The following is a 21,196-nucleotide window of genomic DNA, read 5'->3' on the forward strand; positions in this document are numbered from 1 at the left end:
TCCCTTGACCTGCTGGCCACGCTTCTTGTGATGCAGCCCAGGATACGGTTGGCCTTCTGGGCTGTGAGCGCGCATTGCTGGCTCATGTCCAGCTTTTCATCCCCCAGTACCCCCAAGTCCTTCTCGGCAGGGCTGCTTTCAATCCCTTCATCCCCCAGCCTTGTATTGATACTGGGGGTTGCCCTGACCCAGGTGCGGGACCTTGCACTTGGCCTTGTTGAACCTCATGAGGTTCACAGGGGCCCACTTCTCGAGCTTGTGAATTTATTGGATGATCTTTCTCATTCTGCCATCAGTTCGAGCAGTCCATTAAAACAGTCATTGCAAATGCACTGTGTGCTGGAGTCAGAGCTGATCACATGCTGGCATTTAGTTTTCTTGATAAAGAATAGAGGAAATAGCGTAAACAAGTATGCTTGATTACTTTCCCACCCCCGTTCATCCATTTCTGAATCATGTTGGATTAACAACACATTTGAGACAAAGATACTGAATTTTATTAGCATTGCTTGCTCACTGGTGTCATTATTAAATGCTACATTATTAGCTACTGGGGTATAAGCATACATTCTTCCTGTACCATTCCTCAGAAAATAAGCAAAAGCCAAATTGTTTTGCGGCATACTGAAACCAGTGCTGACTTTATGCAGCAGATGTTCATCTAGCCACGCATGTAGATGATTTCATAGATGGGGCGAGTGTGCTCACCAATCACACACATTGCTTTTTTTTCCTCCAGCACTGAATCATCATCTCTCCTTAACTGTATTTTTTTAAAATGGAGAAAGTAGAGCACTGTGCAAACACTCGTGACCTTTCCTGTCTTTAACCAACATTTTTTTAATGCCCCAATTCCAGGCTGACCTCCTTTTTCAGAGCTATCTTTGGAACTCAAATAATACTATGAAAATACATTTGTCAGCTTCACGATTAGTGCTTTAATGGTGATTTTCTTTCACTGCTTATTTTCCCCCTGCTGTTCATATTATGGCAATTTCATTTTTATGAACACAGAAAATGGTAAAGGAAAATCCAGTTTATTTCTTTAAATTTACCTCTATTTTGAAGACATTTCTGAGGGCTGCACTTCATGTGTGTCTTTAAAACTAGAGAACTTGCAAGACTACTTGAAGCTTTTGTTTGGTCTAAGGAAGAGAGTAGGAGTTACTTGCTTTGCTGTCACTATCTTAAACAGCTTCAACAGCTCTGCACATCTAAACTAGCTGCAGCACTAATACTAATAACACACAGTTCACAGGAAATCACAATCAGCAATACGGCTATGTTTAAGAAAAACAGACATGTAGAAATATTAAGCAGCTTGTGGTGTGAAGGTCAAAATTACTAACATGCTCCTTGTTGTGGAGATGGGAGAACACGCTGTGTCTGGTACGCTGTGATATTGTGCTATCACGAAACAAAACTTCCTACAATCCTTTTTTAAATTTCAAGCCTCACCTCTGTCATCTCATGGTGCTTTCCCCCACTACAGTTGTCACAGCAGTGTAAAAAAAAGGCAGTTTATCATTGCAGGGGGTTCCTGAATCATGCATGCTGTTACATCAGTGTCCTCCCACTGAAACTGGCTCTAGAATATTGCTCACTGGCATGGTGGTTAGGTTTGCAGAAAATATACTCAAGCAGGCTATGTACATTCAAAGCTCCTCTGTATCAATATCAACTACTTTGCAAGTTTGCTCCAGGCCAAATGGTGAATAGAACAAGTGACATTTTTATATATATAAAAGTATATATATAATATACCCTATATATACACCCTAATATACCCTTTATAAATATAAGGTACTTGACATCTTTTTACGGAACTGAAAAATCAGTGTTGATGGGATTTTTTAGAAAGAACAAATCATATTCTCTGCCTTCTAGAAACTGAGTACTAATTTTGAAAATTTGTTTGACTAGTCTCTTAAATTTAGTGGGGCTAATTGCGTAAGCAGGCCATTTCTGAGATTGGTCTTGATCATTGCAATATAAGTACTCTTCAAAAATTCCATCAGTATTCCTGTATAAAATCTGCAGATATAAATGTGAACATTGTCTTGAAATTAGAACAGACGTTGTTCTAATTTCTAATATATAATAATATATATTAATACTAATATATAATACTAATAATATAGTAATACTAATATATTTTATGTATAACAACTGGTCCTATCTGGGAGTGTATGCACACTCCTTTGCATAATTCATATTTGCTAACTCATTTTCATAAAGTTGATCTAGTCTGTTGATTTAAAAAATTGTAAGCTGTTGGATATTCTCTAATTCGGGGATTTTCAGATGGGAAGGAAAAACAACCAGCTTCTACATTTGTTTTTGTATCCCACTGAGGAGGAGCTAATAGTGTCTCTCAAAGATGACATGAATGCAATGAAGATTTTGTTCTGCAATGAACAAAAGCAGGGTGGGTCAGTTTACCAATATTCTGTATTCCCCCTGTTTTCTCTCATGAGCAGTGCATATAATTAGAGCTTAAAAAAATAAGTGTGGCAAAACTATCCGGTTACTGGAATCAACATTTCTTTTACCTGCATATTGCATAGTGCATTGAATACATGCAAATGAAATTTGAGACAGATAATGGAGGCTTTCCTTCAATGCCTGGTTTTGTAGGTTGATTCAAGGCTCTCCACCACCCACATTAAAGCTGATGCCAAATATTTCAGTTGTTTCGAGTGAGCTGTTCTCCAGACATTTATATTTCTCTAATTGTGTCCAGGTGCATGAAACTTGTCCAAAGCTTTTGCTTGCATAACTGGTTTAAATAATAATAAAAAAAACTACCCTTCTTTTTTGTATTTGTGTGATTTACACCACAGTAGTCTATGGGCACATGGGATTAGCTTTTTGCTCAGCTGGGCTGGGTCTAGCCTGAGCCACACATAGCTAATGCTGTCCACCAGGCAGCGTAAAAACAAGGGAGGAATAAATGGAAGAGTAATGTTCAAGCCTCTTCAGCAGGCAGTTTGTGGTAAGTATTTCTAACTGACTGTAGAAATCATTGACAGGAAAAAGATACTCCCCCATAATTAGAGCTCTTTCTCTCCCAGTGCACAGAACCCTTCAGGGGTCTCAAGTGTAAGGTAAAACTAAGCCAGATTTCTTTGTCTAGAGAAGGAAAAAGATTATTTTAATTGTGTTCTTTTAATTTCATTATGTTGTTTGTCATCTAGAAGGATATATTGATCCAGATGACATTCCCTATTGCATGACAGATAATACCATAAAAAGATGTACATTTTAGTCCAGACTGTTTTGTAAAATTGAAACCAAAAGAACCGAATCCTTGAATCTCCTGATATTCTGAAAAAGTTAGTCTTTCCTCTGTAATCACTACAGTAACACATATGCATATGGTGTAGCCATTGTTCATCGTATGTTTCTCTGCGTATGTAGTAGTACTCCTGTCTTCTGTATAGCCTTACTTATGCACTTTACCAAGGACTGGACAATCTGTCCCTGCAATTCCTTTCTTGGGTCCAAAAGTATCAAATGAGTGCTCAAACTTTATAATCGAACTCTAAAAACCTAATATACATCAAAGCAATGAGTTGTTTCACTTCCTAGGTTCTGTGGAGAGCTCAGCATCTGCCTCATGTTGCGGTTTTCCCTCTGGCTCTGAAGGGAAACTCGACTTCTAGCATTACAAAAAAACCTTTATCCACTGTATGGCCTGGGTAATTAGTCACATTTTGAGGCCCATGGATAATTGCCAAATGAGTAGACATCGGGTTTGCAAGTCGGACAGAATGTTCTTGCTAATGTGCCTCAAGGAGAAAGGCAGACAGTGTTTTCCAGCTTCTGTTTATGACCCTTCAATGTAGGAAGCTGCAGGGGGGCTGTTTGTCCTGTTTTAAACTAGGCAATGAAAGATAAAAGGATGTAAGTTTAAGGCAAACGTGTCGCATTTACATAGGGCAGACTGTTCCCGAAGGTGCACTGGAGGCATATGCCTTCAAGGTTTGTAACAGTGCTGTGTTCCTCCAGCAGTAAGAATACTTGCCTTGTAAGTGGTCAGCAGGCATTAACTGTTAATGGAACATAGTAATTAGTTAAAACAGAAGTATTCACTGGTCTGTATTTTTTTTCACAGAAGTTGAAAAGACCAAATGCCAGCATGAACAAGAAGTAGCTCTTGGAAGTGGAGGCACTTTCTTCCCAAGGGAGATAAGAGTTGGTCACTTCATTCCCCAGTGTGATGAGCATGGGCATTACCTACCCACTCAGTGCCATTCTAGCAGTGGATATTGTTGGTGCGTGGATAGGGACGGAAATGAGATTGATGGCACCAGAAGCGGCCCAGGAGTTCGACCACCGTGTAAGTGGCTGAAGCACTTGTTTCTTGTGGGTGTCTCTTGTTTCTTGTGGGTGTCTCTCCACCCAAGTGCACTGTCTCCCAAATGTGGGGCTTAGTCATGCCCCTGAGATACAGCGCTGACTTGGAGCAACGCAGATCTTTGCTGTCCCAGTGATGATATGCCTCGTGCTGCAGCCCTTTGGTAACTCCAGCATACGCTTTTCCTTCAGCCAGGGCCTCTGGACAACTGTGGTGAGCCTCTGAGTAAGATGGTTTTCTAACTTCTTCCCTGCCTTGAAACTGTGAGAGGCCCCTATAGTTTCTGCCCTCTGGGAGCTGTGGCAAAACTGAATGTGTGGTAACTGACTGTTGCCTCAGGAAATGAAGGAAGTTCCTTCCTACATCTTCCTCACTTCAGCTGCAAAATAAGATAGGCTTTTCTAAACATTTGAAGGAAAGGGCAATTACAGAGCTGAACATGGAAAGACCTATTATGTCAATTGCTCCTTCTCTGTCAGCCAAGGGGAAAAAATTCAGAAGCTTTCTGCATCTGATTATAGTTATTAGTGTCTGCTTACAGGGCTGTTTCCTTCTAAGAAGTCTGACTGTAATTGTGCCTCTGCAAATAACAAGGAGCCTTGTAGCGCTGTACACGCTAATTTTTTCCCCATCTGTTTCCTTCTCTATGAACAAGGTCTGAGCACAGCTGCTCCTCCTGTTGTTATTGGGCCCTCTGTTCGACCAGATACAGTACCTCTGCCGCCAGGAACGCACTTGCTCTTTGCCCAAAGTGGCAAAATTGAGCATGTTCCATTAGAGGGAAACAGCATGAAGAAAAATGGTGCAAAAGCACTCTTGCATATTCCAGTAAGTGACCTACTATACTAAATCTATGTGTTTTAGAAGACTTGTGTCAAAGATGAGAATGTTTGTATATGTAATTTGATAATTTAAGTTCCAAACTCAATTTTTACTCTTGATTAAGATGTCAGTATCCCATCACTTTGTCACTGAAAATTCCTGACCTGACTAGTCAAAAAGCCTAAAACTGAGCTATAGAAAAACATTATTTGCCTTTAAAGAATAGCTCATAAGACAAAAATCTAATATTTGTAATCTCACATGCCTCCAACAGCTCATCACATAAACACTCCTACACTCACACTTCCATTGGCTTTCTGACTCTGGTGTGAAAGTCTAGGAGACCTACAAGAGCAGTATGTGGAGAGGCCCTTTTTTCCCCTCTTACTCCCTCAAAGTTTTTTCCTAAGTCTTAATCTCTTCCTGTTTTTCAGTCAATTCTCTGCACTTCTTGGCTACAGAGATATATATAGATTTTTTTTTTTCTTCTTTTTTGCTTTCTTCTCCATGTGCAGGCCCAGTGGGTGGTAAATCTTTTCCCCACACTTCTTACTACTGTCTTGAGAATCTTTTTTCCTTGAAAATGAATCCCTGATGCTGAGAACCTATCCTTTCCATCATCTGTGACACACACCAACTCTTCTCACTTCCAGTTTCATCACATTCATTTGTTTTGCCTGAAGCCTGGGATTTCTATTTTCATTCCAGTGTTACTGTATTTATAATAGATAGCAATACCAGGTAGCATGCTGGCCTCCTTTTTACATCACTGTGAATATTTAGTAGACCAAATACTGACTAAATTACAGAGACTCATTTCAGTAAATAGTACCACAAACTGTGCTGTGATGTACAAGCAAAATCAAGCTTTTGTGTCATCTAAAGTGCTGCTGCAATAATGTAAAAATAAAGTACTGTGTGCAAAATGGGGTAGTTAAGGCTGATATAGAGACATGATTCTGAATCCTTGTCAGCTAGTCTCATTATTTACTTGATCTAGCTTAAATGAATTAATTAGAAGTATCTTCAGGAAAGAGCTTCCAAGAGATAAGATGCAACTCTTCATTAAAACTTTCAATTAAAATTAAACTTTCAGTCTCTGCTAACAGTGTTGTCTGTGTTGTGTATTTACAAAGTGACAGTGTTTAGTAGCATAGAAGTGTTCAGATTGTTTTGCAACCTACAGCATTAATGTATGCTGATCAGTAAGTGCATCTGTTTTAATGCACGGTTTTGGACCATCTTTCTAAGAAGTTGCAAGTTACAGAAGCAGTAAAGGTGATAGACCTGGGAATCCATGTGTAATTATTGTTTTACGGTGAAAGTCTCTTTCATTTGCCTGGAGGAAAGAGTTTCAACTCTAAACTCAAACTCTAGTCTTATCTTCTTCTGCCTGTAAATTGCATATATATGTTCCTTGTCCCTGAGTATATTCTTTCCAGCAGAATGATTTATGAAGTATTTGTTTAAGCTATTTTTTATTTTAAAAACTCACTTTGCTAGAACTTTTTTGAGTCAAATGATGCTACGTAGGTAGCACTGCTGAAATGTAGCCATCATGCGTGGGTTGATGAATTTGCAGAATACAAGTCAGATTTGATAGAAGTCATTATTCCTCCTTGAAGGGAAAGAATGAGAGAAAAAAACACATGAGGAATAACACAGTAAAATAACAACATGAACTTTCTTTAAATGGATATGCAGGTGAAGTTGTAGAAGTGAGACCAACTGTTCAGTACTAATATCTACAATACTTCTTTGAAATAAGATAATTGTAAATGGTGTCTGCTAGTTAAAAGGGACTTATAACTGAAAGTATTTTTCTAAGCTATGCTACAATGACTGCCACCCAATCATTTTCTCTGCCTATCCTCCCCATGTCCCATCTTTCCTCAAGAATTTTGTTTTTTCAGGCTTGAGACTTAGATCCATAAGCTAGTGCTGCTGGCAAATAATTGTTATTTAGCATAAGCTGATGTAATTTGCTTGTTGACCAACAGGACAAAGTTGTTATTGGAGTTGCTTACGATTGCACGGACAAGATGGTTTATTGGACAGACATCAGTGGCCCTTCGATCAGCAGGGCTAGCCTGCATGGTGGAGAACCAACAACCATCATCAAAACAGGTAAGAGCACAAAATTCTTCCTCTTGCTACTCCCTAGGAATGGCATTAGAGACTTGAATTTAGTAATATATACTTCCCAGGTGTTGCCTGAGCTGTAGCATTACAAGTTGGTGTTATTTGGATAAACAATAACCAAAAAGTCTGGATAACATAAAATGAAAAAAGATCTGTTTCCTATGCAATAGCCCTTCACTGCCTTTCCACTGCTAAGACAGGCAAGAAGTCGGTTGTCTTTAAATAAATTAAGTTTAAGGCCAGAAGTGGGAGCAGCATGTCAGTGAGATGTTTCTGTCCTTACTTGCAGTTGCAGGATAGTGTACCTGTCTAACCATTGAGTGTCTTGTGAACATCACTGGGAACGTTTTAATTGAAGGCTGAGGGATTTGAAAGATGAATCAAGCTGCTGTGGCGGTTTTAAAGCATATCTCAAGGCACTAATTGGGTGCAGGGTTCAGAGCCTCACAGTCTGGGCTTTGGACAGTGTCTCAGATCCTCACAGAAATATTTAGAGGATTTTTGTAGCCGATTACAGTCCTAGGCTGTGCTTGTATTCTTTCTGTGTTTAACAAAGAAAAAAAAAAAAACAACCTTCCTTTGGATGCTTTGTCACTTCTGGGGAGGAATCTTGAGGTAGTCTTGAGGCCTTTACTGCTCTTCCTTAGGGTGCCGTTATAGTGGGGCAGCACAGCTAGTACTCTCAGGGCAAATCCCCAGGTCATGACATCCCAGATATTTAAAGCACACTCAAGACCTCACTTTCCTGTGTTGAGGATTGGCTGTGCTATGTTGTGCCCAGCCTGGCAGTCTTTGTGTAGCCTACTTCTTTTATAGTCACATCTTGTCAACCATAGTGATCAGAAAGGGTGGTCCAGCATCCTTCCTGAAAAGGTCCCATGTCCCTGGCCATGAGGAATGGAACACATAGGTAGGCTAAGCTCTGACTACTGTAGGTAGACGTTATTCATGCTCACAATGATGCATTGGCTACAAGATGTAAATATGTGAAGAAGGAAGGTTATCATTAAAACCTAGTTCATGTGCTGGGGTAGACCCATCATTGTTCAATGTATTTATGATCTGAAAAGGGAATGATGGATTGTCAGTTTGCTGTTGAATGGGTATTGAACACAACCAAAACTAAAGCTGACTAAAAAGTTGCATTTATATGTTCACATGGAATATCATCTGTGGGTGTCACTCTTTGATTTTTTGTTCTGGCAAGCAAGGTAGTTAATCCACTGGCTAGCTGAGATTTGGTTATGTGTAGTCCTTTTCTCTGCTGTTCTCTGCCTGTCAGCTGCCTGCTCTGCTGAGAAAGGACTGGTGAGCAGGGAGGTTGAAGAGAACCCCTGCGCTCGGCTCCTGGGCTTGGGGATCAAACAGCTGAAAGGTGGTTAGAAACTGTTTCAGCTGTGACTTTCCATGCCTCCCACTCAAGTTGTAAAATAAAAGTGAGTAAAGCCACCTTGTTTGGTTTTTGCCCTTGGGGTTGCTCAAGGATTCAAGAATTGGACTAGAGGGTATTGTGGGGTTAGTGCTTTTACAATTTATGTCCTGTTCTTATACATTTTCCCCCAAGCCTCTGCTGCTCACTGCAGTCCATGTTCATTTTCATTAAAAGGGTAGGTGTAAGCCCATGCATCTTAAATATGAAAACCTTTTTCAAATGGAAAGGGTTAAGGGAAAGGACAGGTTTGGAGAACAAAGTGAACGTGGGGGCATTAAAAAAACAACAAAAATAGCTGGAGGCACTTTTTGAATACTAGTGTCCTCAGGATCCTAGAACACCTGTGAAGTCAAGATACTGGAGGAGGTCCCACTTGCTTTGGATCCTTTGCAACTATTGTCACAAAAATTTAGGAAATTATTTTAGCAAAATGATCAACCAGTTTTAAAACTCTACAATAAATTTGCTTTAGTTTTCTTTGGATGCATTGAGTATCTCTACCTGGAGTTTGTGCTTCGGAATAGCCAGTTTGCTAGGACTCCATTCAGGCTCTTAGGGGCAGTGGAGAGATGGGGGCGGCTTGGATCCTACCATTATCCTGGGAAGGGGAAAGGGAGAGCTTAAGGCCATCTCTAACCATTCCAGCAATTATGGAGCTTCATATTTCTGTACAACTTGATGGCTGAGATATTTGTAAGACTTCTTTTTCATCCCAGCATATTTAATCTGAAAGGGACTCTAACCTGTAGTGCAAGCATGTGCCTGTACAACCACAAATTCTGTGGGGAAAGGATTTCCAATTTCCACTATTAAAGTATTTTCTCAGATTCTGCACTTTAAAAAGTGAGGGAAGTTACTATTGCTAAAAACTTTATATGGATATGAATTAGTATCTAATGAGAGTGTGTGTGCAAGCATTAAAAATCTTGCAATAAAGATATAAATATTGTATAAAATATTTTAAAAATATTTGTGAAGGCTTTCAACTAAATTTGATTATTTTAGGTAATTCAAGATGCTTCAATGCCACATGGCTTTTATCTGCTACAAAAAACATTGCATGTGTAAAGACATCTCAATTTCTGTTGTTCTGTCGTTTGTATAGGAAGTGAATGCCATTCCTGAAGAGATGTTAAGCAATGTTGCACTCTACTTTCTGTATGTTAACTGGCTCTTCAGTAAGGAGTCAGAACAAAATAAGGTTGAATAGTCACTGTTTGAATGGATGTCTTCTGTGCTGGCCAAAACTGAAACTTTAAAATTTCAGGAAATGGGAAAATGCCTCCCTCTCAGAAGACTTTGTTTTGTTTTGATCTTTGCCTTTTTCTTCCTGTGAGCTGCAGCTGCTTTCTTCAGTTCACATGTATTTTTGTGGAATGCACTTTTTTTTTGTTTGTTAAAGCTCTTGTGATCCAAGTTGGGTTGCTTTGCAGAAACATGTTTTATTGTGGAGCCCCATCCAGTTCTCATCTATCCCTGCAGCTGTATAGCCTGTGGAGGCTTTCTGAGCTCCGCAGCTGTGGAGGCAGGTCGGGAAGGAGAGCTTTCCTCTTTGTTGTAGGTGCTTAAGTCATATCAGCCGTACATGTCTGTACAAGCCTGTCCCCAGGGACAGAGCCTGTGACTGTATCAGGCCTGATGACAATATAACAGGAACGTATTTGTGCCTCTGGAAAGACTGGTGATACATGAAGCCTACATATTCCCTTACCCCTCCATGGGGGATAGTTTTTTCTGGCTCATTGTCAACCAGACAGGAAAGACATTTACTTTAGACTTCCTTAAATCTCTTGGCATGTAGCTGAAGCAAGGAGACTGCTCAGGGAATAGGGGCTCCTGGGAATCAGTGGCAGCAGATCTTTTGCCTGCTACCTTCTCTTTCCTAAAATAGGCTGGGAGCATCTCCACCACCATTTAGTCAGTCACCTTCTGATCCCGGAGACTCTCTGGGGACTGTCGCCACCATCACCTCAAAATGAGGCCACCCTCAGCAGCCTCTGCCATTGGCAAGAGAAGAAGTAGGAACATTTGAGGATCTGAAATATATGTGAGGTGGTTTCTTGCAGATGACAGGTTTGGCTCCACAGAGGCACTTGGTGAAATACAAGTAGTAATGTGAAGTTAGGGCAACTAGGTTAAAGTATGCCCAAGTGCCCTTGGGAAGCGTGAAGAGAGAACTGATTCACATTTTCTTTCTTGGGCTGCCCCGTGTATGAGCTGTGAGTCAGAAGCAGTGAGATACATCTTATTTGTTCTTTCTACCTCTTCAGAAATGAACATACACCCAAAATGTCATGTGTCCAGGTTAAGCGCAGTAAGTGTAATCCACCCATGTGAAAGAGCAGAGGCTGTTTAGGCTATTGTGCAACTATTATTCATAGCAAAGTCACAGTAGCAAATTTTAGACAGCTCTATCCAGTGCTCTGGGCCAAATGCCTTTTCTCCAGAAAGGTTGTTTGTGTCACATATTGTTTGTTTAATGGCTGTCAGTAAATAAACGTGAGAATTAATAGAAGGCTTAACAGGCCACATTCATAGAATCATAGAATCATTAAGGTTGGAAAAGACCTCTAAGACAATCGAGTCCAACCGTCAACCCAACACCACCATGCCCACTAAACCATGTCCCTAAGCGCCTCATCTACACGTCTTTTAAATACCTCCAGGGATGGGGACTCAACCACTTCCCCGGGCAGCCTCTTCCAATGTTTAACCACTCTTTCAGTAAAGACATTTTTCTGTCATTCTTGGACATTCACATGATGTGCATTTGAAAGGTGGTTTTTTTTGACAGCTGGCTGGTATGAAGGGTCACTTCACCTCTTTTTGGGAGTGGCCACGTACAATTCTTTCTATTTCTTTTGGAGCTGAAATTGGAATAAAATTGATTTGTACCTGTCTTTGGCTTCATTACATCCCATACCGCCTGCCTGCTCTTTTTCAATGGATGTATGAACCTTGAAAAGTATAGAGCAGTTTTTCACAGTGGCTGAATTAAACCTTGGAGTGCTATATATTTATTCTGCATCCTTCATCTGAGTTAGAAATTACTAATGCTAAAGCAGTAAGGTCATTATCTGCTATTTCCTGTTGCTTTTGGAACAACAAACTGTCCAAGAAAAACTGTGCACATACAGTACTAAAACATGTTCCAAAAAGGATTGCTCTGCAAAAACAAAGAACTGGATCTAAATTCCATCAGTTAGCTAATGTAATTATCTCTAGTGCTTTGGAGCTTGATTATCTTTAAGTATTGCATTGGCTAAATTTAGCATAAATCTAGTTTTCAGAGGGGTGCCACATATGCCAGTACCAGAGAAGGGGGAATATTAGGGATTATAAAATCCATTCTAGATCCTGGCCTGCTAAGGAAGGTAGAATAAGATCCTGAATATCTCTACTGTTTATTTCTCTATCAACTCTTTTTCTGTGTCCACACCACAAGGCAAGTTTACATGCAGATTTGGGATGCATGATGAGTTGGTTCCTAAATTTATCATTCTATGTATCTGTGAAAGTTCTGTGTATTTAAACTTCATAAGGCAAAATGCATATTCCTCTTACAATATGCATGAAGTAGCTTTTGTTGGACCACAGCCAGAAAACTGAAAGAAAATTTAGTTAAGAGTTGAGAATGCTTATGAGGCTGACATTGTATATGGGGAGTAAATATCATGCCTGGGCATGTTTTTCCTCTGTTCTCTTGCAGACTTGGGAAGCCCTGAAGGGATAGCTGTAGATCACCTAGGTCGCAACATCTTCTGGACTGACTCTCAACTGGATAGAATAGAAGTGGCTAGGCTGGATGGGCGCCAGCGTCGCATCCTTTTTGACACTGGCCTGGTGAACCCCAGAGCAATTGTTGCAGATCCTATGAGAGGGTATGGATATGTTGTCAAGATATATGTACAAAGCTTGATTTCTATTTATTTATTTATTTATTTAACATGAGCATGTGCTCTGTGTCCATGTTTTTAGGCTGTCTGTAGACAATAATAGGACTATCTTTTCCTAAAACAACTAACAAACAAAAATGGAACAACCTACTTGTGTCCTGTGTCTGAGTGGTACACTGGAAATAAAACTCCTTCTAAAATGCCCGCTACGTAATACCATGATACTTTGTTGAGAGGTTTGTCAAATACTTGTTTGTAACTTGCTTTCAGTACATTGTTTGCAGGATGACAAGCGTTGCACTTCCCTAAAAAAATTTTTTTTTGCAAGATTACTGGACTAAAATACCAGATTAAGCAATTTGATATTTTAATTTCCATCATGACAGCCCTTCTTCCTGTACAATGTTCCTTCTTTGAAAACTCCCATGGTGTCTCTTCTGTCATTCAGATGCCTGAGAAGGTCCTATTAGGCTTCTATTTGAAGATGCAGATAACGACATACTTTAAAAATTGAGCCTGTAAGCTGCAGTCACAGAAATAGCCAAGCAGAGTGTCAGTAGGAAAGTGTAAATGTTTTCAAGTTATGGTTCCAGCCTGCAAGAACAGAAGTATATACGTACTTTTATGTGTCTTTGATCTGTTGACATTTTTCCCCCTGAATATTGGAAGAAATACAGGGAAAATTAAAACTACTACAGAGCCCATGGTAGTACTGCATGTCTGTTCACTAATGTCTGAACTTGCCTGCTATTGTCCTGGTGCGACTTTCTGTAGCGTGGCCGCTGCTGAGAAGAGACATTTCAGTCAAAATACTCAGGAGCACAGAAGCAAAGAGTCTTTCTTTTCAGTCTTGAATTGCTGGGAAGCTCTACTAAATGAATGCTTATAATAGGCATTTGGAATGCTTTTAGGTGAGAATTCATTTATGAACAAAAGTACTATATGCTCAGGGAGAGTTTTTTGGAATATGTATCCTCATTCATGTATTTCTCACTACAAGGTTTGTAAGGAGAAAAGAATGCATGTGATCCATGAAAATTTGAGTGATAAAAAACTAAATGAAAAAGTAATGGTATTGACTTCTCTCATTATTTTATGTTAAAGGAAACTTTTACATAATAGTCACATAATAGTGGGGTGAAAACATCTGTGGATGTACATCAAGTGGCGGCATAATAAGGAAAAATGAATGCACTTCATGGTGTGAGACAAGGGGAGAGGCACAACTGTAATCAGACTGAGGAGAGACCTCTGTTCCGTGCAGAACCCCACCGATAGAGTAGGGCTGTGAGTTCAGATCAAGCAGCACAGACTTCTGTCTCCCAGTAGATTTTGTGTGTGTTTGTGTGTGGGTTAAGAAATAAATAACAAAGGTGCTTGCATTGAGGGGCCATGTAAATTCCCAGCCACAGAAAATGCATCCAAGGAAAAAAACACTACTAACAAATAGCTACTAATAATAAAACATCAGTGAATTAATGGCCCTCTTTGGGGGTTCTCCCCTGACTATAAACTACTCTGATCGATTCCATTGTATGTTGCTTACTTGGTGCACTGAAAAGAAAAATGTAATTTTGAATGAGTCCCACAAATGTATGCCAAATGCTCCTGCTGCTTAGCCTGAGCAGACAGGATGGGTGGTGGGGAGGAGAACTGTAGACATACATTTTTTTAATGGTCCTCAGAACTGTTGAAATAACGGTCTTTTTGCCTGGCGTCTTGGACATAACCTAAACAATGTAGGGATCTCGAGTGTGTGCTTGCTTTTTTTATTTTTTTAATGGAAGTATAACATTTGCTACATCTTTACTATACTTTTGTTACTTCTATATCCAAGTGCAATGTGGTCCTTCTTTATTTAAATGATTTGGGGTGTGTGCGTGTTCGTTTTGTGTCTTTAGTGTTTTCCTTAATTGGCAACAGTCTTTTGAGAACAGTCACTGTCTTAATTCTTGCCTTTTTCTTCCTTTTAAGAAACTTGTACTGGACTGACTGGAACAGAGAAGCTCCTAAAATTGAAACCTCATACATGGATGGCACAAACAGAAGAATCCTTGTTAAAGATGATCTTGGGTTACCAAATGGGCTGACATTTGATCCTTATTCCTCAATGCTGTGCTGGGTAGATGCAGGTAAAGAGGTGCTAAAATCTATCTTCATAATAGTAGTAGAGTAAGTATGTCCGATCCTGAAGTGCTGCACAGCCAACTAATGTTTATAGCTCTTTGGGCTGCATCTTAGACTTCATACCTTTCTTTTTGGCTTTAATAATCTGTCACTTTATTTGTTGTTACTACCACTGTAGCATTCACATGAGACTGTGGCGCAAGCTGAAAGATTTCAATTCTGATCAGAAAACTTTCTTGGAATGCAACAGGTTTATATCTGTGTGTCTTGTACGTGGCTATCTCTTTAGGTAGTGCTTAGGCCTTTGTAGAAGTTGTGAGTTTAAGACCAGGAAAAAACACTGATTCATCTAATCCGGCCCTACAGAATATCATCCTTTCACTATTGTTCTAAGACCTGTAACCTCTTTTTAGGCAAAGTCTGGCTTATATTTGACTGAAGCAAGTCTTGAAAAAGCAATTCACGCTAGATCTAAAGATCAAGAGATGAAGGTTCTGCCACTGATCCATTGTTAGTTTTGTGTCAGTATCTTACCAGTAAAAGAAAAAATTGTGCTTTTAATTCTCATTTGAATTTTTTTTTTTTCATCTTGCTCTTTTTCTTACTGTAGACTCTGCCAGAGATCTCCTCCTGTGGAGGTGCTTTTACACTTCAAGTCACCTTTCAAGTTTTTGATAAACTAAAAAGATCGAGCTCTCTCTTTCACTGTAAGGCACTTTCTCCAGCCTTCAAATATATCTCCTTGTGCTATCTTTCTTTTCTCTTTCTCTTTTCCTCTCTTGTTCTTGCATTTCTCTTTTCCTTTTTCCCTAATTTTGAACCCACTACTTAAGAGAAACATACAGGTGCTTACATTCACTAGCAGTGTTCCTGACGTGTAGTAGCTTTACAGCTAGACCTTTTTACACACTATTTGCGTCTACAAGTTAGATGTTCTTCCTGTAGTCTTGCCTTCATGGCCCAACCCAGCAAGCATTTTGGGAACGTGGTCAACAAACTAACCTTGCAAAAATGCCTTCCAGAGGAGGTGAGACTGGTTAGTGGTTGAAGTATCCCTCCAGAATGGAGGAGACCTTCTGTCAGCTTCCACCCCAGCCTGAGGATGCTGGTATCTGTACCAGGAGTCTCAGCTTGTGAGCAATGGCCATGGCTGCACTGGACATCTGTGTTCCTGTAAGTTAGGTGGTGTGCTGATTAGCATTAGCACCAAAGTACTTTCCCATCCAATCTTTGGCACACGCAGAGATGTGGCATGGGGAGAGCTTTGGCTAAGCTGCATACTGAAAGACTTCCAGGAAGTTTTACTCTGTTCATGCTTGCATGCTTACGCTTCATCCCTCGTGAGAGCTCTCTTGCTCTGGTTCAAAGGCTTAATTGTTTCACTACACCCAGGTACCAAGAGGCTGGAATGCATGAACCCTAATCAGCTTGGTCGACGAAAGATTGTTGAAGGAATTCAGTATCCTTTTAGTGTTACAAGCTATGGGAAGAATCTATATTACACAGACTGGAGAAGGTATGTTATCTGCTAAAGAAATTATGGAGTGCTTTAATCTGTTCTTCACCCTGGTAGGAACTGAAGTATATACTGCGCTTCTCATGTCAGACCTCTCACACATTCCTAGTTTTTTGCTTTCCCGGCAATAGCTGATGCAGGGCAGAGTGGATCTGTAGAGTTGACCTATTGATGTTGCTAATTAACTGAGTTTTCATTTCCAGCATAATGATTTGTCTGCTAAGAAAATGCTTTCAACACTGAACATTTTTTGGAAAGGAGTGGGAGCTAACATGTTTCCCTTATGGCTGTACTTGTTGCATTGTAGAGGGCAGAAATTAGTCACTCAAGGCTTTCTATGCCCTATGTTATCTGAATGTTCAACCAGAAATAAGGAAACAAAACATTTTTACTGTCTTGATGACACTCTTTGTTGCAAATGATCTAAAACATTGACGTATGATCAAGACTTTATAGTTTACTATATTTTCCAGAAAAAAATCCAGTCTATGCACTTTTAAATATTTATTTTTCCTTGAGGCAAATGGTTGTGTGGGCTCTATCTGCAAACTCTTACACAAATGACTCCATCAATTGCAGCAGGAAGAGCTATTAACGTGTGTAAGGATTTCCAAGCTAGAACCTAACAGCTGGGAAATGTTATTCTAGAACAAGCTTTTATAAATGGGAAACAATGTATTACAGATCTGTCAGTTAACTGCCCTTTTACTTTTAGGAAGAAAAGGTTGCTTATGACTAGCTGTATTCCTTCTGGATATCAGGCTCCACCTGAAGTACAACACTGCAGCTATTATGCATGATGATTATGGACAATGTCAGCTATACCACAGAAAATGTCAAAGGGGCAGAATATGGAGAATGTGTCAAAACTACTAACAGATGTGCTCCTATAGAGGGACATTGTCCTGTGTTGAAAGTACCTTCAAAATTAGTAAGGTGGCTTCCTGCTAATTTTCTTAGCTGCCTAGAATGAGGGTTATGACATATTTGGGTTGCCCAGGAAAGATGAGGTCGTGGAGCATTTTGCTTCTGGCATCACTTCCTAATTGTAAAAAAGAAGCCGCTTCAGATTTCTTCCTTGTTTGTTTGTTTTGTTTTCCCCTGTAGTTCCACCTTCATCTAACTTCTGCATATTCTCTTCTGCATACGACAGGGATGCTGTTGTAGCAGTGGATCGCACAATTTCAATAGAAAAGGATAACTTCCAGCCTCACAAGCGCTCCCGTCTCTATGGAATTACTACAGCCTTTGCTCAGTGCCCAGGAGGTAATCCAGATAATCCTCAAGTTTTTACAGCTGTGCAACACCTTAGCATATAAATTAACTTAGTAGAAGTCCCCATTGACAGGCTGCCAACTGATCTAGGTAGTTAGCGAAGAACTGGTTATTGCTTAGATTTCCATTTACTGAGAAATTAAAAGCCACCTAATTATTTTTTTTCTTCATAAAAGCAATTGTTGTGGTTGCCATATGAAACCAGAGTAGGGAGGGAAGAAGGGGGGCCTGTTCTATCCTTTATGAAAGGACAAGTGTATGATCAAGATGAGGATCTGACGTGGCAAAAGCTACTATGCTGTCATCTAAATTGAATGCTATATTCATGGCTAGGGCCTTACTTATTTTTAAGTTTAAACTACAGAAATATCATGGTCTTCCAGATGTCCTTAATGAGATCCAGTGTTTTTAAAAAGGGAATGTTCAGAAAACAGCAGGTGGTGGGGTGGGTGGGCTAGTCTTTCTGCTCCGTTGAATGTTAAGTTTTTCAGATACATTACTGAAAAGCCCCTTGTGAAGCTTAGAAGAGAGGAAGTTGATACCCTTGAAATAACAATTTGTTCTTTGGGAAGCAGTATCACTGTTGAGTTATGTTGTTCTTAGCAAATCACAGTTAGGAGAAGAGTTCACTTTCTATTATTACAACGTGGCTGGAATTATAGGAGTTGTAGTGATTTTACTTTAGGCCTAAAAAACCCGTAAGGTAGTTTCTCTTCAAATTATTCAAAATATATATATAGTAAAACCCATAATTTAATTTAATTGAAAGCTTGGTTCAGAGCTTAAGAAATGCACATAAATGTCATCATTAAGAATTCAGTTACGTTGTTATTACTACTTAATTCACAGTTCCATTGTGGTAGCCAGTGTAAAACAAAACAACATTGTGTGCTCTGAGTAAATGCCTATGTTTAATATTCAGAACCTTGGTATCATTTCTTTCTCATCATATGTCTATTTCAAGTGTTTTTCTTTTTCTCGGATGGATGCCTTTCCCCTCAGATCCACTGCTTCTTGTGCTGTATTCTCTCTCTTTCATTTTACCCTTCAACATTAATGTGCTCCTCCCCACCCACCTGATTTTTTTTGTTTTCGTGGGTCATTCCTCCATGTTTTTGTAGTGGGTGGTATCCAGGGATGATGTCCGGTAGCATTTTGGACTTTGTCCCCATGTGTTGCACTTTCTGTATTTCCTCACTCACTGTCTCTTTATTCTAATGCCTGTGACCACTTGGCCAATTTATGAAGGGTATTTCAAGAACAGCCCAGTTTTTCATGTTGCCTCTCCAGCTCTGCCCTGATATCCTGATCTGTCTTTGGGGTGAATATCAGAAGCTGACACAAGGGATGTGATGACTCTCATCTCCCCAAAGCATAGTTTTGTTCCACTCCCAATCTCGTTATGGCTTGTTTCTCTAGTACAGTCATGAAATCTGCACTTCTTTTGTTATGTGTGTGTTTTGGATTTTATTGTGGTTTTGCTTTGGTTTTTCTTTAACATTTTACATCTCTGTTCTTTTCCAGGACATAACTACTGTACAGTGAATAATGGTGGTTGTACTCATCTCTGCTTGGCTACCCCAGGAGGCCGTTCCTGCCGCTGCCCTGACAACACAGTTGGAGTGGATTGTATAGAAAGAAACTGAGCATTAAAATAAGCTTTAGAGCAGCAGACACCTTTCGGAAATGTGCTGTAAACAATTCACTCCTATCAACACAATCAGGCCCTAAAGATAAGTGCTCCATGCTGCTGACAGCAAGCCACAATGCACATATGCAGACACACACACACACACAGAGGCAATGACTGTTTTGTAGCAGTTAGGCAAGACAGAGCTGCCCAGGTTGCGTCCAGCTGCATCTTGTTCCTTGTAATGTTAGCTCTTTGCTTTTAAAGGTAAATGTGGAGGCCTTAGTTGCACCTGTGCTGGGCTAGGAGGAAGTGTCTCTTGGCAAAATTAAAGTAACAAATACCTAACAGAGTAAAGAGGATGGCATGACTCAAATCCTGAGACTGGGTTGCACCTTGGAGCATGCAGCAGTTATCTGCATAGTGGCGTGCTCAGCCCATCATATATGCGGCTGGGCCATATCTCTAGCTGAGAAGCAACCAGGGGGTCCCAAGGATGAACAGATGTGGGTGGGAACACCCAGTAATATCACAGATCTAATGCCTAACTGCATTCCTTCCCACTACCAGTCCTTCCACTTCCAAAACTTGAATCTCAACTTTTGACTCTTGTATTACGGAAATACTTTATCCATGTGCTGTGAGGGTAGTTCTCACCCTGGCTCATGTGATCCTTTCCCACAGCATGTGATTCTTTATAGATAATCAGCACTGCTTAATGGATGTATTTGAAGTTTTTGCTGGATTTTGAGATTTATTTTTTCTTCTGTCTGGGATGGATTCCTGAGTAGTTTCCTAAAATCCACTAAACAAACTTTAGATATAGATCTCAATTGCTGATAGTTCATCAAAGAATGGATGTTGATTCATTTGGAGGTGTTCAGTTTTAGAGAAACACAGTCACATTTGTTTCCTGAGAGCTTTTAAAATAGTATTTCTATGTTTGATTCTGTAAGCCTGAAAGAGGTCTTTGAATCCTGTCCTAGACATCTTTCTTCTTTAGCAAACCATGCCATGCCTCTTCTTAGGCCATGAGAAACTATGGCAGTTAAAAACCTGATTTCCAGAAAGGTCGCCTGTGTCTTGGTGCTTAAAAGAAAAAAGATGGTGATGCCCCATTTGTGTGCCAATGTTCAGTAAGAGCAAAAAGGTGTGCTGAAAATCAAAGCAGTAAGTTTGGAGTGGGGAAGGAAAATCAAAATGCATATTCTTATGTCAGATTAGCAGTACAAATCTGGGAGTGAAGTTTGGCTTCCACACTGTCTGTTGGGAAGGAAGCTTACCTGCAAGGCAACCTGCAGCAGCAGAAAAAAACAGGGCTTGTGAGCCTTCTGCCAGAACACATTTTACAATGTCATGATCAGAGCAGTAGGCTAACATCCCCATTTCCTCACTCCCTCTTCAGACACTACAGTAACAGTTTTAAACAGAGCCAATTGAGTCTTAACTGTGTGACATCTTCCTCTTTAATTGTATATTTATCATAAAATAACAAACCATATAAACATTTTAAAGATTTTTTTAAAATAACTTTTTATAACTTTTAATTCATTTTATTCATACACGTAATCAGGTATGTCTTACTGTAAATATCAAAAATGTGTTGAAATGAAGGTGCTTGATAACTCTTTCTCCAGAATTATTCACTTATCTGGTGAAATATTAAAGTTTACACTCTGTACAGGTATCTACAGTACAGTCAATAAAGCTTTTTGGTTTTTATTTTCTATAAAAAAAGTCATGCCTTCAGAAGGAAGTGATATGCGGTGTCTCAAATCTCTTTTCCTGTTGAGTTCTGGGTTTTCGCTAACTCGCATATCTAGTGATGATGCTTCTCTTCTAAGATGCAACACTATAGGGGGAAAAAACTGCTGCTGGGGCTATTTTATTTTGAAACCAGTAGGATACTTTTTATTCAAAGCAAATATGGGAGAGTGCTTAAAGAACGTACAGCTTCCTCTGTTTTGATACAGAGTTTTTACTGGTTGTTAACTCT

At 39.8% G+C, this 21,196-nt stretch overlaps 1 protein-coding gene across 1 annotated transcript in view; it reads left to right on the forward strand.

Annotated features, from left to right (window-relative positions):
* The window catches only part of NID1 (nidogen 1), a 49,538-nt gene extending 28,614 nt beyond the window's left edge, over nt 1-20,924 (forward strand). The window contains exons 12-19 of the mRNA XM_009329220.1: nt 4,118-4,342; nt 5,016-5,188; nt 7,183-7,309; nt 12,466-12,637; nt 14,627-14,784; nt 16,172-16,295; nt 17,449-17,561; nt 19,095-20,924. Of these exons, the coding sequence (XP_009327495.1) occupies nt 4,118-4,342; nt 5,016-5,188; nt 7,183-7,309; nt 12,466-12,637; nt 14,627-14,784; nt 16,172-16,295; nt 17,449-17,561; nt 19,095-19,216 (1,214 nt within the window). The 3' untranslated portion in view covers nt 19,217-20,924. The remainder of the gene's footprint in view (nt 1-4,117; nt 4,343-5,015; nt 5,189-7,182; nt 7,310-12,465; nt 12,638-14,626; nt 14,785-16,171; nt 16,296-17,448; nt 17,562-19,094) is intronic.
* Nucleotides 20,925-21,196: the final 272 nt, after the last annotated feature.

Source organism: Pygoscelis adeliae, unplaced genomic scaffold (assembly GCF_000699105.1).
Source record: "Pygoscelis adeliae isolate BGI_AS28 unplaced genomic scaffold, ASM69910v1 Scaffold77, whole genome shotgun sequence".
Taxonomy (NCBI): Eukaryota; Metazoa; Chordata; class Aves; order Sphenisciformes; family Spheniscidae; genus Pygoscelis; species Pygoscelis adeliae.